The sequence below is a fragment of the Arvicanthis niloticus genome, chromosome 14 (assembly GCF_011762505.2).
Source record: "Arvicanthis niloticus isolate mArvNil1 chromosome 14, mArvNil1.pat.X, whole genome shotgun sequence".
Classification (NCBI taxonomy): Eukaryota; Metazoa; Chordata; class Mammalia; order Rodentia; family Muridae; genus Arvicanthis; species Arvicanthis niloticus.
In genome coordinates this window covers 64,138,977-64,157,577 of record NC_047671.1, presented here as the reverse complement: position 1 = coordinate 64,157,577, position 18,601 = coordinate 64,138,977, and the positions used below count along the sequence as shown (strand labels likewise).

At 37.7% G+C, this 18,601-nt stretch overlaps 1 protein-coding gene across 1 annotated transcript in view; it reads left to right on the top strand.

Annotated features, from left to right (window-relative positions):
- Positions 1-18,601, top strand: part of Asxl3 (ASXL transcriptional regulator 3) — a 111,702-nt gene that overhangs the window by 22,278 nt on the left and 70,823 nt on the right. Inside the window, exons 4-6 of the mRNA XM_034518438.2 lie at positions 5,291-5,408; positions 6,576-6,695; positions 17,658-17,821. Coding sequence (XP_034374329.1) covers positions 5,291-5,408; positions 6,576-6,695; positions 17,658-17,821 — 402 coding nt within the window. The remainder of the gene's footprint in view (positions 1-5,290; positions 5,409-6,575; positions 6,696-17,657; positions 17,822-18,601) is intronic.

The following is an 18,601-nucleotide window of genomic DNA, read 5'->3' as shown; positions in this document are numbered from 1 at the left end:
GACATAATTTTATAGATAGCATTTTATGCCCTTGAAACTTTGTTGCAAAGTTCTGCACAAGCAATCTCAGAATTGTCTACTGATCATTATCTTATGCCCTGTTTTCCTAGTACTGTGGTATTTAGTTCTTAAGATCCTAAGACCATGTGGAATGATTAGATTTTTGTACTTTCAAAGAAGCTAAGCAAGGCTATATTTTGGACTCTTAACAAGCAGAAGAAGATGGGTAAAAGAAGAATGCCTTATGTTCTGGCAGAAGTATGGTACTTCTGCATGTTGTTTCTGTTGATTTGACATCTCTCAGTCTTTTTAGGATGGTTACAGATCCTTCACCCTCATATCATGACAGAGCAGATATAGTCTTGATACACTGCTGTTTTCTGGTGGCAGTGGTGGTTTCCTATCACTGATGTTGACGTTTAGTGTACCAGTCACAATGCTTGCTGTTGGTGGCTGATGCAGACAGCCGTTCCCCATGTGTGCTTACGTTTCCAATTATCTTAGTGTTAGCATTCATTGCCTGTGATATTTTCAGATTTTCAATAAAGGGCTTACTATGTTCTGCACAATCTTAAGTTACATTGTCACTGCTGTTTCTCTTCTAAAATACAGTGAACTCTTATTGTTTAATGTGCCAAGTCAACACAAAAGCTCCTGATTTTCAGCTGTATTTCATTTACTCCCGTTAGAGTAGAGAGGAGGATGATTCCCTCCCCACCCCCATGCTTTTAGAGAGAGAATTGTCTGGAAAGCTTTCTATCTAAAATGAAATGTTTATCCAAAAGTTTTTTTCCTTTCTTTTTAATAAGAAAACACCACAGTATTTTTTTTTTTTTTTTGTAGAGAAAGCATTTTCAGCCAGGAATTTCCCTTCCCTTTCATAGAGAGATGCAACTATCTTGAAGCTAGTGTAGTATTATCTTTACTTTGTACAGAAACACTTTAATTTAATTTTGTATTTATGTATATTAATATTTTTTCCTACATGTATGTATGTGCATCAGTTGTATGCCTGGTGCCTCTGGAGTTCCGTAATTGGAGTTACAGATGCCTATGTGTTACCATGTAGAGCCTGGGAATTGAACTGGGGGTCTCTAGAAAATATAGCAAATGGTCTTAACCTTTGTTGCATCTCTCTAGCCTAGGAGGTCACATCCCAAAAGCATGAAGCAAAGAGAGTAACTAGACACATTTCAAAGGATCTAGTGATACACTTTCTCCAGCAAGACTGCATCACCTAAGCCTCCCCAAACAGGACCACCAGATGTTGACCAAGTGCTCAAATGCTTAAGAATAGGATCAGTTCTCATACAAACCACTGCATCTCCTGTTGTTGTCATTGTTAACCAGACGTAGAAGTTTGCACATAGGACCAGCTAGAAGGGACATTTAGTGTAAGGCTGTTCTAGACTTCCCATCTTTGCTTTCTTATGGACTCAGAATGAGTAGATGTAGAGTTGGTCAATAAATCCATCTGCTTGCATTTCAAAGTAGCATCTAGCCTGACAGTTAGAAGTACATCATTGGCACTGTACTCCTAAAATGAATATAGACCAAAAATTTAAGACCAAGCAGTTATACACTAAGGTTTGGACCTTGCTATAAATGAATAACTATGGCCACCCTTGGGCTAATGGACAAAGTGTCCCCAAGATGTCACAATGGAAAAGCATTTTCCATCATCTTGGGAACCTACACACCACACACACACACACACAAACACACTCATAGGCACCAAAACCAGTTTCCTGTTCGCTTTCCCATGATCAATCACATAGATGTATCTTTCAAGTTAAGGGAAATTAATATTTAGATATGAATAAATTGCAATAAATTAAATGAAAAATAAATTCTATTATATCTTTATGCTACATTTCCTTTTCCTTTTTTTTTTCTCTATGAGCAAAGCACTCCTTATTTGAACAAGAACCACCAGGAACCCAGAGAACTGGGGGAGAGAAGTCTGGGTATGCTTTTCATCCTCTGGGAAACAGATGAGTTCATGGAGGCGCTTAGTACATATTACATGCTGCTGACCTCCTGACCTCAGCTTGCATATAGTCTGTTCCTCTTTTTAACACATTATTTATAAGCAGGAAAACAAGACCTAAAAATTAATTTGAGTCAGACATTGTTAGCAGGAGAATTGTAGTTCTGAGTCCAACCTGGGAAATGTGGTCATACCTTGTATCAAAATATAATCTACAAAAGGGTAAAATGTGGCCCAGAATTAGTGTGTATAGACTGTGTCGGGCCCTGGGTTTAATCTCCAGCACTTATAGAAATAAACAAACAAGAATTAAATTTACTGAGGCAGCTTCAGGCCCTTCAGTGGAGTATGTCAATACTTGCTCACTTCAGTCTCTTCTTCGCTTCCTGCCTTACATTTCTATACTGCAATGCTCTTTAGAGAACTGGGAGGAGTTGACACACAGCCATTTTGAGTTCCTGACTCTAACATTGCTGCATACACTTACATACTGCCTCTTTACCAAAAAGCAGTCTGTCTTTCCCTGAAGGATACACACTGTTCCACCAGAGGCCCAACTGCCTAGTAGGTATGAGGCATGTCTAAGTATCCTTACAGACATCTGAGATATCTGATGATTCTCAGTGGAAACAAATTGTTTTATCTTCTTCTGTTAATGCTGTGTTCTTGGTAGAAGGTACCCAAATCCACCACCAAATAAACTCTTCTCCTCAAAAGTAAGTTGGACTCTTTAGGGCAGCCACTGATAGGACCTAAAGAGATGTGTTGTAGTTTGTAACATCAGGATTCCAGTTTATAATCTGATGCCACAGAAAACAGATGTGACCTCCTCTTTGTTGTTTTCCCCTCCAGGTGTTGCTTGGAAGTAAATATAATTGTATGTGTGTGTGTGTCTGTGTGTGTGATGTGTATGTATATATAGTGTATGTATATGTAGGGCATGTGTCTCTGTGCTTGCATATGAAGGCCAAGGGGAATGGTTCCCCTATTGTTCTCTGCTTTTGTCCTTTACAATTGGCCTCTAGCACACAACACTGGGTTATTGGCATGTATGTGGCCATGTCTGGCTTTTCACCGATGTTAAGGATTTGAACTCTGGTCTTCATACTTGCATAGCAAGTCCAGTACTTGTTTTGCAAGGGCAGAGCAAAGGACCTCCCTGTTATGCTTCAAGTCTACGTAAAACAGTTTTTTCCTATGTGATGGGTATGTAATTTGTGTTGCCTGCAGTACATAGTGGTGCATTTCTTTATTTTTTAAAAATGTTGTGTTGAGAGATATTGCTCAAACATACATATTTTTAAAATATCATTTGAATAGACTCCATGTTAGTATTTTCTTTATTCTTACCTGACAGTAATTCACAGTAGCCATGCTTTTATTTTTATTTTCTATTCTTTCTATCCAGTTGTTAAATCTTTAGTTGTAGCATCCTCTCGGCTTAGGAACTGGGGGTAAAAGTTTACCATCATCATCATCCACAGATATTAAAAAGAAGCATGCCATTATTGACTTTCTAATTGCATGTCTAGGCCATCAGCTAGTTGTTTCTTTTGCAGTTAATCACCATTTTTCATAATCTCCTGATTTCACATGCACACATGTGTCTATGTGCACACGTAGAGAGGATATTTTAAAAGGTTAATATTTACCAGTAAAAATTGAAACTGGTGACACACAGACTCGTGGAGATTCATTGCTGTATTTACTGGCTGCCTTTATTCTTTTATGGAGATTTACACAGTGGGTGAAGAAGGCTTCAGTTATAATTGGAAGCGGCGCTTTGCCTGACTCTCTTGTATTGTTAAGTTAATGTCTATAGAGTGCTTTGAGCTCTTATATAAAAGATGAGAAAGATTTATGCAAGTATGTTAGACAATTTATGTCTAATTATATATACACGGCTTGAAGGAAGAGAAAATTCTTAAATACTTTATAGCACATGTGGCCTCATTAAATATAATATTGACAGCAGGCTAACAGTGAGAAGCATGGCATACTATTTATCTTTCTCAGGTTCCTCAGCAATGCCGGGAACTTCACAAAAACTCTATAAATTTAAGAATCCTAGTATGTTATCTGTAGTAAATGTATCATTTATAATAAATTCCTCAACTATTCTGTCATGTAGCTTTAAATTTCATCTGAATTTGCCATCTCTCCTCTAAGTGAGGGTTAGTTTTTCATTCCTATAATTAGATGACTTCTAAATCTTATGGTCAGCAAGCCAAACACAGCTCATAGCCTGTGTAAATAAAATCACATTGTTTCTGACAGCCAAGGAATATACAGTCAAGGCTTTATTTCTGGAGATTGTGACAACTGTTGCTCAAAGCATATTAATCATATGACTGAGACATTGTAAAATTAGTAGAAAATGCACAGAATCCAGGGATAAAAAGGTTCGAGACAGTCCATGGTCAGCCTTTTAACCTTTTGAGGAATTTCAGCATTCTTGCGGCTTCAGGTTTTAATGGCTCTTCCTGTTCCGTGTGCTTAAAACCCTTTTTATTATGGGTAATTTTCTGCATAAACTGATCCACTAGATAAAACTGTATTTCAAACATTTAAAGGCCTTTTATTATATCATCAACGCCATGGCAGATTCATTTATGAAACACAAAGCATTCCCATTTGAAGAGATTTATTCTTCTATCTATTTTTCCTTGGATTTGCCCAAACCCCGTCATGTTCGTGTTCTGAAGGTTAATGCCAAAGTCAAGCAGACAGAAGCCAAGGGCTGCAAGCTTTCCAAGATTAGGACTGATTCCCTTCACAGAAATAAATGATTCCTGCCATGTTCGGTGATTTTGTGCAGCGCTCCCCACGGCTGAGTGAATGCATCAATACAGTAGTTCTTACATGCCTTACATACTGATGACACCCGGTGTTAACTGATTGACTGAGCAGCGCACTGGAGACGAAGCACCTGCGAGAGAATTGCAGACACATATATTTTTATCTTGGTTTCGAAACATTTATTTTACATTTATTTTACTTGGGAGCCGTAGTATCAAGTTCCACCGGCTTTCAAGCCATTCTGCAAAGGTAGAATAAACCATTCTGTGGTGTTTTGTTATCAGAATTAGCCCAAAAAATGCTCTCAGGTTTAAACCCCCCTGCCAAAGCTCAATTTTATGCTTTTGAGGGAAAATGGACAAAGGTGATTACCAAGAATCCTGACAGATCAGGGGCTCTCTGGAATTGAAGGTAGCCATGAGGAAGTGGATCATGGAATTCAATCACCAGAAATCATTGTGCATACGTTTTTATGTTATATTTTATTATCGTGTTTTATAGGCTTTGAGGCAGCAGCAGAAAAGAAGAAATGGAGTCTCAATGATGGTGAACAAGACTGTCCCTCGTGTTGTTTTGACACCATTAAAGGTGTCTGATGAGCAGTCGGACTCGCCCTCAGGTAAAGAGCTAAAATATCGTATGCTTGGCCAGTGTCTCCCTGGAGAAGACTTCCTCACCGACTGAGATGGCTCGATGGTTTGCTTTTTCTTTTCTTTTTTTTTTTTTTTTTTAAATCTTTTGACATTGAGAAGATACTCTCACATGAGGTTCAATTTTATACATATGTACATATATTTATAACATGTATATGTATTATATATGTGTACCTGTCTTTGCTTCTTTCATTGATTTAAAAACTGAGTATTTCTCAGTTGCTGTGTTTAAGGCACCACCCCGTTCATCATGAAATGACTTAATTTGCTAATGTCAGGATGTGTGAGGCAGTGGATGCTGATGCTGATGCTGATGCTGATGCTGATGCTAATGCTAATGCTGATGCTGATGGGTTTGTTGTCCTTGCTTTAGCTTTCCCTTGAATGTTGAACTTGTGTTCTGGACCACATGCTGGTGCGTAACACCATCGAAAGCAGTTTTTCTCTGCGCGTGAATTTGCTTTTCAGCGCTTGCTGCAAAGCTCAGAATCCTTTATGAGTTTTTGTGTTCTTGCAATATTTCTCTCACCTCCATGTAACGCTGGCCTGCTCTTCTAAATTACCTCCTGTCACTGTGTCATCTGTGAACTGTTGAATTCATTGTGGATTCATGTTTGCATTTTCTGTTCCTGCTTCAGCATAAAGATATTGATTAAGGTCTGGTCCCTTCCCTCTCTTCTCTTCTCTTCTCTTCTCTTCTCTTCTCTTCTCTTCTCTTCTCTTCTCTTCTCTTCTCTTCTCTTCTCTTCTCTCTCTCTCTCTCTCTCTCTCTCTCTCTCTCTCTCTCTCTCCTCTGATATCGTCTCTAAATGTCTAAATGGCATTGTAGTGTTGAAGCTTATTTATATATTTTTACAAAACGCCCGACTCTTTTATTTCAAAGCTATTGAACTAGTGACTGCATGTCAAACTCAGCTATTAGGCCATCTGCTCTTGCTTTCTCTCTAAGCTGATTGATTTATTGGCCTTTTCTCCTTATATCCAATAAGGGAATCAGATTGTGGGTATGGTAGTATATTAACTCAGGAAAAGAGAAAGGAGATTATATCTGTGGTTCTTAAAACAATTTTAGATGTTTCTTGTCAAGGGCAGGGAGAGAAAGATAATGGCATAATAACTATTTCCTTTTTTAGGATCCGAGTCTAAAAATGGGGAAGCAGACGGTTCAGATAAAGAAATGAAACACGGGCAAAAATCTCCCACTGGAAAACAAACAAGTCAGCACTTAAAACGCTTAAAAAAGTCTGGTTTAGGTGAGTACCAGTTAACATTTTAGAAATGAGTGTCTTTTAAAAACAGAACTTTTTTCTTTTTAGCATTTAAACAAGGAAACTGAAAATATCTTTCATTTATCTAAGCAAAAAAAAATTCTGAATTGGGAACCCTTGTTGTAGTTGAGTCTCAAGCTTAATGATGGAATGTGATAATACTCAATACAGCAGAGGAAATGAGCAAAACTCACATGAAATGTCTACTCCAGTAATTACCTGTCTAGTTAGAATGCTGTCTGGTGTGCAGTATTGTCTTGTGGCCTCATTTTTACTGGAATATTCTAGATGAGGGGGAAGGGATAAGGCTCTTAGGAAGGTTGTGTTGAATTGGATAATGTATTGTCATGGGGTGTGCTGCATTGGGTTGCCCTGCCTTAATTTTTTTTCTTTTTGTTTGAGATGCTTGAAATATTCACTAGTACCTGTCTATAAAATGGAGACAGTATACAATCTCTGAAAGGTTTGGGCAACACTGTTCAAAGGTCTTGCTATTAATAGTGGACTTTATTCTGAATACTTGCTTTTGCTTTAGTGAGCACTTACAGGTAGGGTGCTGAAGGATGAGAATTAAGACACCCAGGAGTATTTCCTGGGATGACTACTGTAGCTCACTCACCCAAGCACACCTTGGTGAGGGACCTGGACCCACTGAGTTCACCTGTGAGTAGAGATAATGAGGTCATAACCCAGAGCACAGGAATTTCTGAGCGATGGATGGAGTGCACAAGTTTCTCAGTGGATCAAGTGCCCACCACAAAAGGATAAGGATCCGAGTTTAAATCTCCAGTTGCTACATGAGAACTGGTCGTGGACTTGCATGTCTGTAACCATAGCACTAAGGCGTGTGGGGGGTGGTAAGGATAGAGACAGGCAGATCACAAACTTGCTGGTCATCTAATCTAGCCAGTTAGTGACTAGTGTGTTTGATGAGAGGCCTTATTCCCAAAAGATAAAGTGAGGAAGAATCGAAAAGATATTGTATATCTGCCCTTGGCCTCCATATGCATGCATGTATACACATAACCACATAATGTGTGTGTGTGCATGCATGAGTGTGTGTTTGTATGTGCAAGTGTGTGTGCATGAGTGAGTGTGTATGAGTGTTTGCATGTGTATGTACATGCATGATTGTGTGTACAGGCATGAATGTGTGTGTGTGTATGTGTGTGACTGTGAGAGTGTGTGTGCACACATGTGTATGCATGTGAGTGTGTGCATATGATAGTGTGTAATTCCTATCACCCATATTTGATACAGTAATTAGTAGAAACCATAAAATTAGTGGCCTGAACTTTGACTGTCCCTGCCACCTCTTTGGCAATGTAGGACTCTATTTGCAGATTTTTTTTTTTCTTTTTTGTTAAAGTCAGCCATCATTTATGTAGATGATTGGTTGCGTTTTGGTACTTTTATGTATTGCCTGCTGTATGCTAGGAATTTTGCTAAATCCTAAGACATACTTTCACTGAAAAGCATTGGAATAGGACTGGCGGATTCTTAGTAAAATATGTATGGGGAAGGAGTAGCAATTTTAATTTAACTTTTTAATATTGCATGGTTATCTATTTTTCATCATTTCTAAGTCTTTTACAGTTGTTCTCTTTAACCCCCATGCCTTTCTGTGTGCTGGATAATCACTGTGCATGCATACACACAAATAGTTTGTCCTGTGTGAGTGCTTTAAGTTCCTCCTCAAATGAGAATCACATGTTCACAACGACATCTGTATCACATCTACACACACGTTATTCATTCATTCTTATGACCAACCAAAGTAGGATTTAAAGATCAATGACATTTCATTAAAAAGTGTGTGCTAGCCAGGAAGGGTGACACACCTCTGTAATCCTAGCACTCGGGAGTCCAAGTCTGGAGCTTTGCCAGGAATTCAACTCTAAATGAAAACCTAGCCATCCATGGCTAGCTACATGGCAAGACCATCTCCCAAAACAAAGTAAAGCTGGGTGGGGAAGGTGAAGGACTTTGATTCCAGTAATAATGAAGCAGGGGCAGGCAGATCTTTGCGAGTTTGAGGCTAGCCTGAGCTACATAGTTCATAGTAAGACATTGTCTCAAAATTAATTAATTAATTACTTCATAATCCACTACAACTTCAGTAAGTAAATGATATACAAAAACAGGGTGTAGGCACAAAGCCCAGAATGCTCTTTCTTGGCATACCTGGCTTTGGTCATGTTGTGGTAGCATAAGTTTACGCCTGGATCTTTTTTATCTGGCTCTTGTGTGTTATAGTTGACACCTTGAAGCCTACACTAATGTAGAGAGAATCAGAATTGCTTTGGTGTTTATTGTTTTATTGTTGCTGTTCTATTCTGAGGGTCAACTGAGAGATAGGGTAACAGGAGGTTTCTGTAGGCAATCCTGCACACCACCGGCCAACTCGCGTGTTCAAACTTAGGCTGGAGTAGTGTCGTAGGTGGTTTTCTGGCATGCAAGGACAAAACAACAGAAATAACGCTGCTGTATTTTAGGAGGCATGCAGAGAGTCATAGTTCACGGTTAATGGGCTGGATGGCCAGGTGTGACAACCTTTGAATGCAAAAGCAGGACATTGTCCTCTACAGGGCCTAAACTTGAGAACTTCATATTCAAGAAACAAAAAAAAATATTCATAATATTTTAACTTTATGATTTCACGTTGGACTGCACTGAAAGCTATCCTGGACTTCAAATAGCCTCGCGTGGCCTTTTACTTGGACTTATCTGGCTAAATTTTGACATAATTTGTGTCACTTAATTCTTTAGTTTTATAGGATAAAATGATTTCCATTTTACAGTTAAAAAATCAGTCTGTGGCCCAGAAGGTCAAGAAGGATCTTCATAAATATCACAGCCAATATCCAGCCTGAGGCATGTGTGTGTCTAATTTGAACTATTCATCTCAGACAGAAAGTGAATGGCAGATTGTCTACCCTGTATCCAATGACTGTCACTGTCAGTGGGGAACAAACTCACTGTGTATAATGTTCAGAGTCTGACTAAGTGTTAAAGTTCAGGTACTCTGGTTACATGTGGAAGGAGAGCTAGCAGTTCTAAAGACTCTTGGCCAGCCTTCTGTCAAACAAGCAAACAAACAAACAAACAAACAAAAAGTCGTGGGATTTAAAATAAGTCTGCTAAAGTAGAAACCTGTAAAACTTCAACAGTTTGTGGTGACTGAGAAACAACTGTGGCTGACTAAAGTAGCAAGCAGCGAAACAGTGGCTTATTTTATGCAAATGAGGTTGGCCGTGCTCACCAACCTTTTAATATATGTCAATGGTTAAGTGAGAAACGGCAGATTCGGAGGAGGAAACCTTCAGCCTAACCATCTGTAGACCAACCATCTCATCCAGTTTTTAAAAATATGTTTAAGATTTTTCTCTTTTATTTATTTATTTCTTGGGTGGTGGTGGGTAGGCGCACAGGGCCATGATGTACATGTGGAGGCCAGAGGGCAACTTCTGGTAATTGGCTCTCTTCCAGCATGTGGTTCCTGGGGCTTGACTTAGGCCTCTAGGGATGTTGGCAAACATCCTTACCTGCCGAGTATTTTCCCAGTCCAGATAATGATTTTTAAAACTATTCCCTAAGAGCCTAAGAGTCAGGATATTTGATACTCTCCTTGTCATAGTGCTGTAACTGAGGATAGAGACTGTCCTACCCTTCTTTGTCATCTCTCTGTACCTTTTGTATAACTTCTGGTTGGCTGCTGCTGAGATAGTATTGAATAAAAGAATGAGTGAATTTATCAACTGCATGTGCTAAGTCAGTCAGTCGAGATAAAGAAGTAATTTCTCTATGACTTGTGTCTGGATGAATCTGTGTCTTTAAAGAAGAACATTCTTTATGAACCCAAATATAAGTGCATACAGTAATAAGTTAACAGTGTCCACTAAGCTTCTAATAGATGCCAACAGTATACATGAAAAATGGGGAGATGTGAAAAGAAGAATCTCAAGATTAATCATCTTCAGACAAACCACTGTCACTGAGATTTTAAGAATATCTTTAATTTTTAATTATATTTATTTATTTGTTGCATGGTGGTGAGTGGGTAGTGAGTAGGTACACACAAGCTGTGACATCCCCATGGGGGTCAGAGGGGAGGAACGGGCCTCCCTGCTTCCCGAAGGCCCTGGGCCGGCCCTCTGGGAGCACTGCTCTTAATCTTTTTTTCTCACCTGACTCAGATGCACTTCAGTCTCTGAACCGGCTTGAACTTACTTGACCTTCTCTCAGTAGGGGTGGCATTATACAAGTTCTTATGTGCTGAAACCATTCTAAATTAGAATATATACCATAAGTTTCTTCTAATTTAAATTAGTAATGCTGAAACAAAATGTAGTCAAAATTAGACTTCATAGCATAAGCCTAAACTTCCATTCTCATGATGAGATTTCCCCGGTTGGATAAAGAGTCACTTCTAATTATCCCCCATGTGCTTTCTCTGATTCTGTTGCAATTACTTAATTTTTTTTTAAGAATTGAATGATACTCGCCCTGTACAAGGTATGGGTATACATTTTTCTTGGAATCTAATGGGTTAGCCAAATACATACTGCACCCTTGCACATTTTTCTAAGAACTCTATAGTAAAGGACTACAGGTCTGGGGTCATATCATATTTCCACCTACCCTGGGAGACATTTGGAGTACACAATTAGATCACAGTGCCAGCAATAAACAGCAGTTATAGGCTTTTGACAGTCTTCCACAGTCTAAGCACTGAAGAGAGTTGTGGCCTCATTATGGATACCCACTACTGTTGATGCAGCTTTCTTGTTGCAGACTTTGTTCTTGGTTTTACGTGGAGACTGTTGAATATTTTCTGTGCAGTCTGTGACTAAATCTATCTGGAACGCTGGTGTAAGTCAGTGCAGCTGAAGAAAAGTAATGGTCAAACTCCTGTTTTCCTGATGATGTTATAGTCAAGACAAAGCAAAGCTTCGTTGATTGCTCTTCTATGTCTAAATCAAGCCTGTTAGAGAAGGAGTCTGATGTACTTTGAGCTAAATGTTATCAGTATCTGCAAGAGCTGTTTCTTTGTCGTGGACCTTGATGCTGATTGAGATAGTTCATGGTGGGCTAGCAAATGTCCTTTCCCGTCTCAGCAAAGGATACACTCACTTCTAGCCTCTCCTGTGAGTCTTCTGAGACTACTGTAACATGTCAGCTTACTGCCTTGATGTCCATTAAATCAAGTCACTGCATAGTACACTCTTTTGCATTTCTTTTAATTAATAAACAATTTCAGAGGAGTTTTGAGGTCACAGGTGAACCAGCAGAAACAGTCACCGTCCTTGGAGATATGTACAACCTTCTTCAGCATGTATCTCATCACATTGCAGTGGGAGTCAGTGAACCTGGATTCACAGTTACTGTCACCCAGTTCTCTCTGGGTGCCCCGAGATGAAATCATATTCATCTACCAATATCATATTCTGTGGAACAGGCTTCCGCTGGCCTGTCTTCCGCACTGGTTTTTTAACCTTTCTCTCCTCTGTGTATCTTAATTTCTCACAACTTCCCCCCTAGCTGAAACGTAAGTGGCTTAATTTCAGAGTCTCTGATCTAAACCAGTTTTTGATTGTTCCTTTCTGCCCAGTCACACAGTAGGAGTTTAAAACTGTTTTCTAAACAAGCCCAAGCTTTTCATGGATGTCTCTGAGGGAGTTTTAATAATGTCCTCATTGAGCCCAGTGTCTGGGATTCATTCCAACATTATGCTTTTTGTTTAATCTTTTTGTAACAACGAATTAAAAACTCTGCTGGTTTTAGGAAATGTTCCATATTTTAAAAAATAAATTCATACAGGAAATAAAAGTGAAATTGGATGATAATTCTATATCTCATTCAAAATATTGTCAGTGTTTCCTGATGATTATTTGTCATTGCTTAATACTATCTATTTTTCCAAAGATTATATATACAAAGACTCTATTTTAATTAAAAGTACTAAGTATAATTAATTTAAGGATAAATAAGAAAGAAGATTTTTTTCATTCTTTTATTAAAAATAGATTTTTTAAGCCAATATATCTTGATTATGGTTTTCCCTTTTCCAACTCCTCCAAGATTTCTCTTCTCTCCCCTTTCATAGGAATCCACACCCTCCCTGTTAAACAAACAGGTACTTACAGAATAACAATAAAATAAACAAATCAAAACCAAACAAAAAAATGGAATTAGGACCAAACAAACAAACAAATGAACAGAAGAAAAAGAGCCAAAGAAAAAGCACAAGACGCACATGTTCTTTCACACAGGAAGCCCCTAAAAACACAAAGGCAGAGGATATAATATATATGAAAGAGACTGTAAGGAAACTGCCAGGGAGTTTGTTTTGTGTTGGTCATCTACTCTGAATACATTACAACAGAAGACAACCAGGACATTGGCTGGATACATGCCATGACTTTTATCATGGAATGAGCCACCTAGTGCATGGCTTCGCCTGTCTTCTCTGCCTGTCACTGCTGCCACAACCCTCTAGGCTAAATCTCTGGGAATTAGACACTAAAGTGACTTCATACTTTCCTTCTGTGGGCACTGTAGGGAGATGTGCAGCGCCGGCTTTAATGAGATAAGACAATCATATATAATTGGATTGTTCTTAAGCCAATTAAGAGTACATGTGTAAAGATAATTAAAATGGAATTAAACATTCTCTGTAAGAACAAATTTAGTTAATGTGTTCAGTCTTTTCTTCAGAATTATAAAACATAGCTTTGTCTTAGGTGGGCATTTTGGACACACATCTTCATTTGGTTTAGTCATAAATGACTGTGCCACAGGAGGTGTGGCTCCTCCTCCTCTTTTTCCTCCTCTTCCTTCTCTCCTTTCATTAAGAGAGTTCAGGCCAAAGGTAAAATTATCTACAGCTACATTAAATTAGTTATTAAGTTCTTTATATTTTGTTAATTGTTTGTGTGTGAGAGAAAGCCTACTGATAACATTTGTAGGTTTAATTTTGTTTTCTATCTTAAAGTTAACTTAGGAAATGTGTAAGCTTAAAATAGTTTAGGGCTTGGGGATATGATTGAGTAGATATAGTGCTTCTTGCACCAGCCTGAGGACCTGAGTTTGGTTTCCAACACTCATATAAAAAGCTAGCCATGAAGGGCATACACATGTAATCCCAGTTTCCAGAAGGATCTGTGGGGCTCGTTGTCATGTAGCCTAGCCAATTGCTGATTACCTCGGCTCACTTAGAGTCTGTCCTAGAAGAATTAGGTGGAGAGCAGTTGAGAAGGACTTCCTGTGTCACCTCTAGCTGCCCACTGATGTGCATGCCTGCACACATGTCCCCTCATGCATTCCAACTCCCTCCTACACATAAATATGTAATACAATAAATCAGTTTACCTTTAGTGAGTGTCAAAAATTCAAAAAACTGTATTGTTCCTTTTAAAACCTGCTTTTAATTTTATCTGCCCATTAAATGTTATGTATTGAGAAACATGTCCCTGTTTTGTCATTTCTATTTATGTTTATGTAGTTTCTTTACAGGAATTTCTGATTTGGTTAGCTTAATTTAAAAAAATCAATCATTTTTTATATTGGTAGATATCATTATTCTTTTCTTCCACATTGATTTCTACTCTTAATTTTGATGTAATTAACTCTTCTGTTGAGTTTTTATTCAGTGATTGATTTCTTAAATTCATGACTTGAGCTCTCAACTCATGAATTTTCAAACTTTTTTTCTCTCCCACTCTAAAATAGGCAATTTAGTTATTAAATCACTGGAGAAGCATTTTTATAAAACTGGCATTATTTTACATTGAATTCTGAAGTGCTGTAAACCCCTGGGAATGTCCCAACGATACTAGGTGTGGGGAGGGTTGAAAGGTTGATGGCCTGGTACTATGAAGCTTAAGATAAGTCTTTTCCTTTGGATGGGGAGATGTGGTTTATAATAGATCAGTATTTATTGAGACTCAGTAGCCAGTTGTGGTGTAGTTCCTTGCTGTTTCTTGAATGACAAATAGCACAATGACTGTATCTAACAGCTTGGTGCAGGTGCCTGTGTTCAGTTTATTCCATGAGTGTTGGTGTTGCTTTATAAAAGCTTTCTGTGTTTTTAAATTAAGTTTATAATTTAGTTTTTAGACACATCTCTTGAGGCCTCTCCTACTGTTGTGAAGATTGATTGTCTTACATCTCTCAGCTTTGTGTTTTGAGACTGTCCTGTGTATTCAGAAGCGTAGTTCATTATTTCTTACACAGGGACTGGATGGTCAGTTTCATTCTTTTGGTCAGTGATGTTCTTTTTGTTATTTTAAATCTGTTATTAGTATTTTTCAACTTATCTAGGTAGATTTTTAATTTATCTCTTGAAAAGAGTAGATATCTGGATGTTTTAACTCTAACATAAAATTTTGGTTATGTTGGTTGTGATTTTCTTGGACAAAATTTTATTTCTCTTCCTTCTTCAGTGCCTGCTTTTGTGATGTTTCTCTTCTGTTCACTAATTTGAAAATGTGTTTGCTTTGTGGTCTTCAAAGTATTTATAGAATTTTTTAATGTTTTTCTTGGTGTCCATCTTTTGTTCATACTCTCACTTCCCATGCACCTTCTTGGTTTCATACATGTAATTTATTTCTGCGTTGCTTTAACTTGTTAGTCATTGGCATTATTCTCTACCATTAGCATTTATATAGAGTACATGACTTATATGATCACATGACTTTTAGTTTACCATTGCTGCTACAGTTGTTTATTCCCTTCTTTAGTAAAATCTCTTGGTCATTAACAACCTGTAGCTTGATCAGCATAATTTTCTTAGGAATAGAATTTCTGTTTGGGATACTTAAATATTCTTAGATGTTGACATTTGAAAAATCTCAGCAATGATGAAATTCCAAGTTTGTCTTTGTTTTCTCCTGGTCCTGTGAAGATCGTACACTCTCTGTTTTTTCCTGGTCCTGCTAAGATGGCACACTCTCTCTGTTCTCTTGGTCCTGGGAAGATGGCACACTCTCTCTGTTCTCTTGGTCCTGGGAAGATCGCACACTCTCTCTGTTATATATTACAAAGTTTTTGCTTATCCCATTGCCATTCCTCATGATTATTTCTTGGACAAAATGGCTGCAAAGACTTTTTATTTTTGATGTTTGGACAGATTTCAACTCAAATGGAATTAGGAATGAGTACATGTCTCATTTTTAAACCACTGTAGATGGGCATTCTGACTGTTTCTAAGAGTCCCTGTATTTCTTGTTTTAAATTTATTGCTTGAGGATTTCAATATATGTGTCATCATTTGATCAAATCCCACCAGATTCCTCCCTCCACCTTCAATGTGCCTCATACACTTCTACCACCACTTTGCCTTCTCAATTTGTAGGCTTTCTTTTAAACCTGTTTATACTTAGCATTACCTACATACATATGGGTCCAAGGCCATCCATGAGAATTTCTATTAATGATTACGGCCATTAAAAGAAAAAAAAGCAGAGCAAAACAAAACAAACACAAAACCTTTCTTCTCAACAGCCATCAATTACCAGTAGCTTTTCAACCTAATCCACAAGACAGAATTCACATGTAGTATTGTCAGTTGGGCTAATCACTCATGGCTGGGTAAGTCATAGGTGCTACTACTATTATTTGCTATATTAACATAATATTAGATTGCCTCCTAAATGGTTGTCTTTATACCCATAGATTCTGTTCTCAGCCTTTGTCAGAGAACTTTTTGTAGTTGTGATTAATGCTGAGATCCACAACTGACCCACGTTACTTGTATTTTTGTCGCTAGTCTTAAACAATTTAAAACAATGATCAGCCCACTGCTTGTTCCTTTGTTTTCTGCAAAGGACCAGTAAATAAGTAGTACCAGTCTTATGCTGGATTGGATTTCTGCTACAGCTCTTCTGCTAAGTATCGTGTTACCAAAACAAAATAGAACAATCTGGAAAGCCCCGGGAATGCTGTGTTGTACAAAACTTTATTCAGCAGCACAGGCATTAGATTACAAGGAGCTTAGAGACCACAGCGTATTGACCTTTGAGTCAACACATACTCTATAATCATAGACAACTCAAGTTCCAAACAATTGTCCTTCTGTTGTAACTATCAGTTGCCAGGACCTAAAGTGTGTTTCATGCATTGTGATTTCCAGTTAGGAAGCCTGCACACAGATTCCAGTGGACACCAGAGTGCCTTGAATTGCAGAATGATTTGAAAGAGTTTACTTGCTCCTCAGATCTCACATCTGGAATTTTATCAGCATTTGTTTATTAAATTATCATTATCAATCCAAGTCACCTTGGATTCAAATCTTATAACACTATCTGTGCTTACTACACTGCCCCAAATGTGGTGGGAACACACAACTGATATTGCTGTTGTCTACTTGTTAAAATTAAGAGTACTGAACAGAGATATGGCTCAGTGGGAGAGGATTTGCTGGGCATCTTCAAACCGCCTGGGTTCAATGCCTAGCACTGAAAAAGATAAAAAGTTAAATAAACAATATGTTGCTATTATTGGAGTTAAGTTTTAGAGAACACACAAAAATATTATTTATGCTTCTAAATTTTTGCAAATTCTGATCAATCTGCAGTTTATACTTACCTGTACCTCATACTTAGAAGCCCTAGGCATGAAGATCAAGACCAGCTTGAATTCTAAGTGAGCTTCAGGCATGCCTGCATTGCAGTGTAAGATGCTGTTTTGGAAAAACAAAACCAATAAAAAAAAATAAAATTTCCTGGTATTAATTTGACTCAAATAAATATCGATTGAAATATAACTAAGGTAGACATAAACCTTACTAATGAAGGTTTTATTTTCTGATTTCTTCTCCAGAAATCATTTTAGAAGTGATAGAAATAAACACGTTACCGGATACATATGTTCAGTGATCACATCTGTTCACATGTACGTGTCTCTTCACTCTGTAGTAAACTCATAACTCTTGCTTTATTCATCCAGGACACTTGAAATGGACCAAAGCTGAGGACATTGACATAGAAACCCCGGGCTCTATTCTCGTCAACACTAACCTGAGGGCATTAATAAACAAGCACACCTTTGCTTCCTTCCCTCAGCATTTCCAGCAATATCTCTTGCTTCTGCTCCCAGAAGTGGACAGGCAGGTAAGTGACATTCAACCCAGTCCCCACCAGATAGAGCAGTGGCTGGTCCGTTGTCAAGGCGACTGATGTCTGAGTGGACTGCTTAGCGCAATGTACTATATAATTTGTTTAATCTTTTTAGTGACGGCTGCTGTTGGTTAAGTTCTTTAGTCTGCCAAAATAGAACTATTATTTTTTAAATTCTTAGTAATGAGCCTATTCAAAATTCAAATCACAGAACACTCTGGTAGAATGAAAACTCATATTGGGAAAGAAAAAAAAAGAGAAATCAAACATTCCACTATCAAATAAATCTTTGAAGTAGCTGCTCCTTTGCCTGGAGGGAATATTGAAATTTGGTAATAAAAAAAAAAAAAAGCCAAGGTTTCTGAGAAATTATGTTAATGTTTTTACTCTGATTCTTTCCAAAAGGCATTTAAAATTTATGTTTGCATTTTCTTTCTGCAAGCCTGTCATCAATAATATGATGTCTAAAAATAATCACCTTTTATCTTCCTCTTATAACTACAGATGTCCTAAATATAGTTTTAGAAAGCTTCTAAAGTAAAGAAACACAAATATAGATATGTAAATGAAGCATCAATCAACTTCCAAACTGTTCTGTCAGGGAAGAAAAGGGAAAAAACTCTTTTTATAAATTTTTATTAAATGTCACAAAAATTATTATCTGCTATCTTTAAAACATTTCTCTGTGATTCTTTTTATTGGCATAAAATATTCATAGTTCTGTAATTTGTATCTTAATAAACCCTGAGACTGTGTATTTTTCAGTTCATTGTT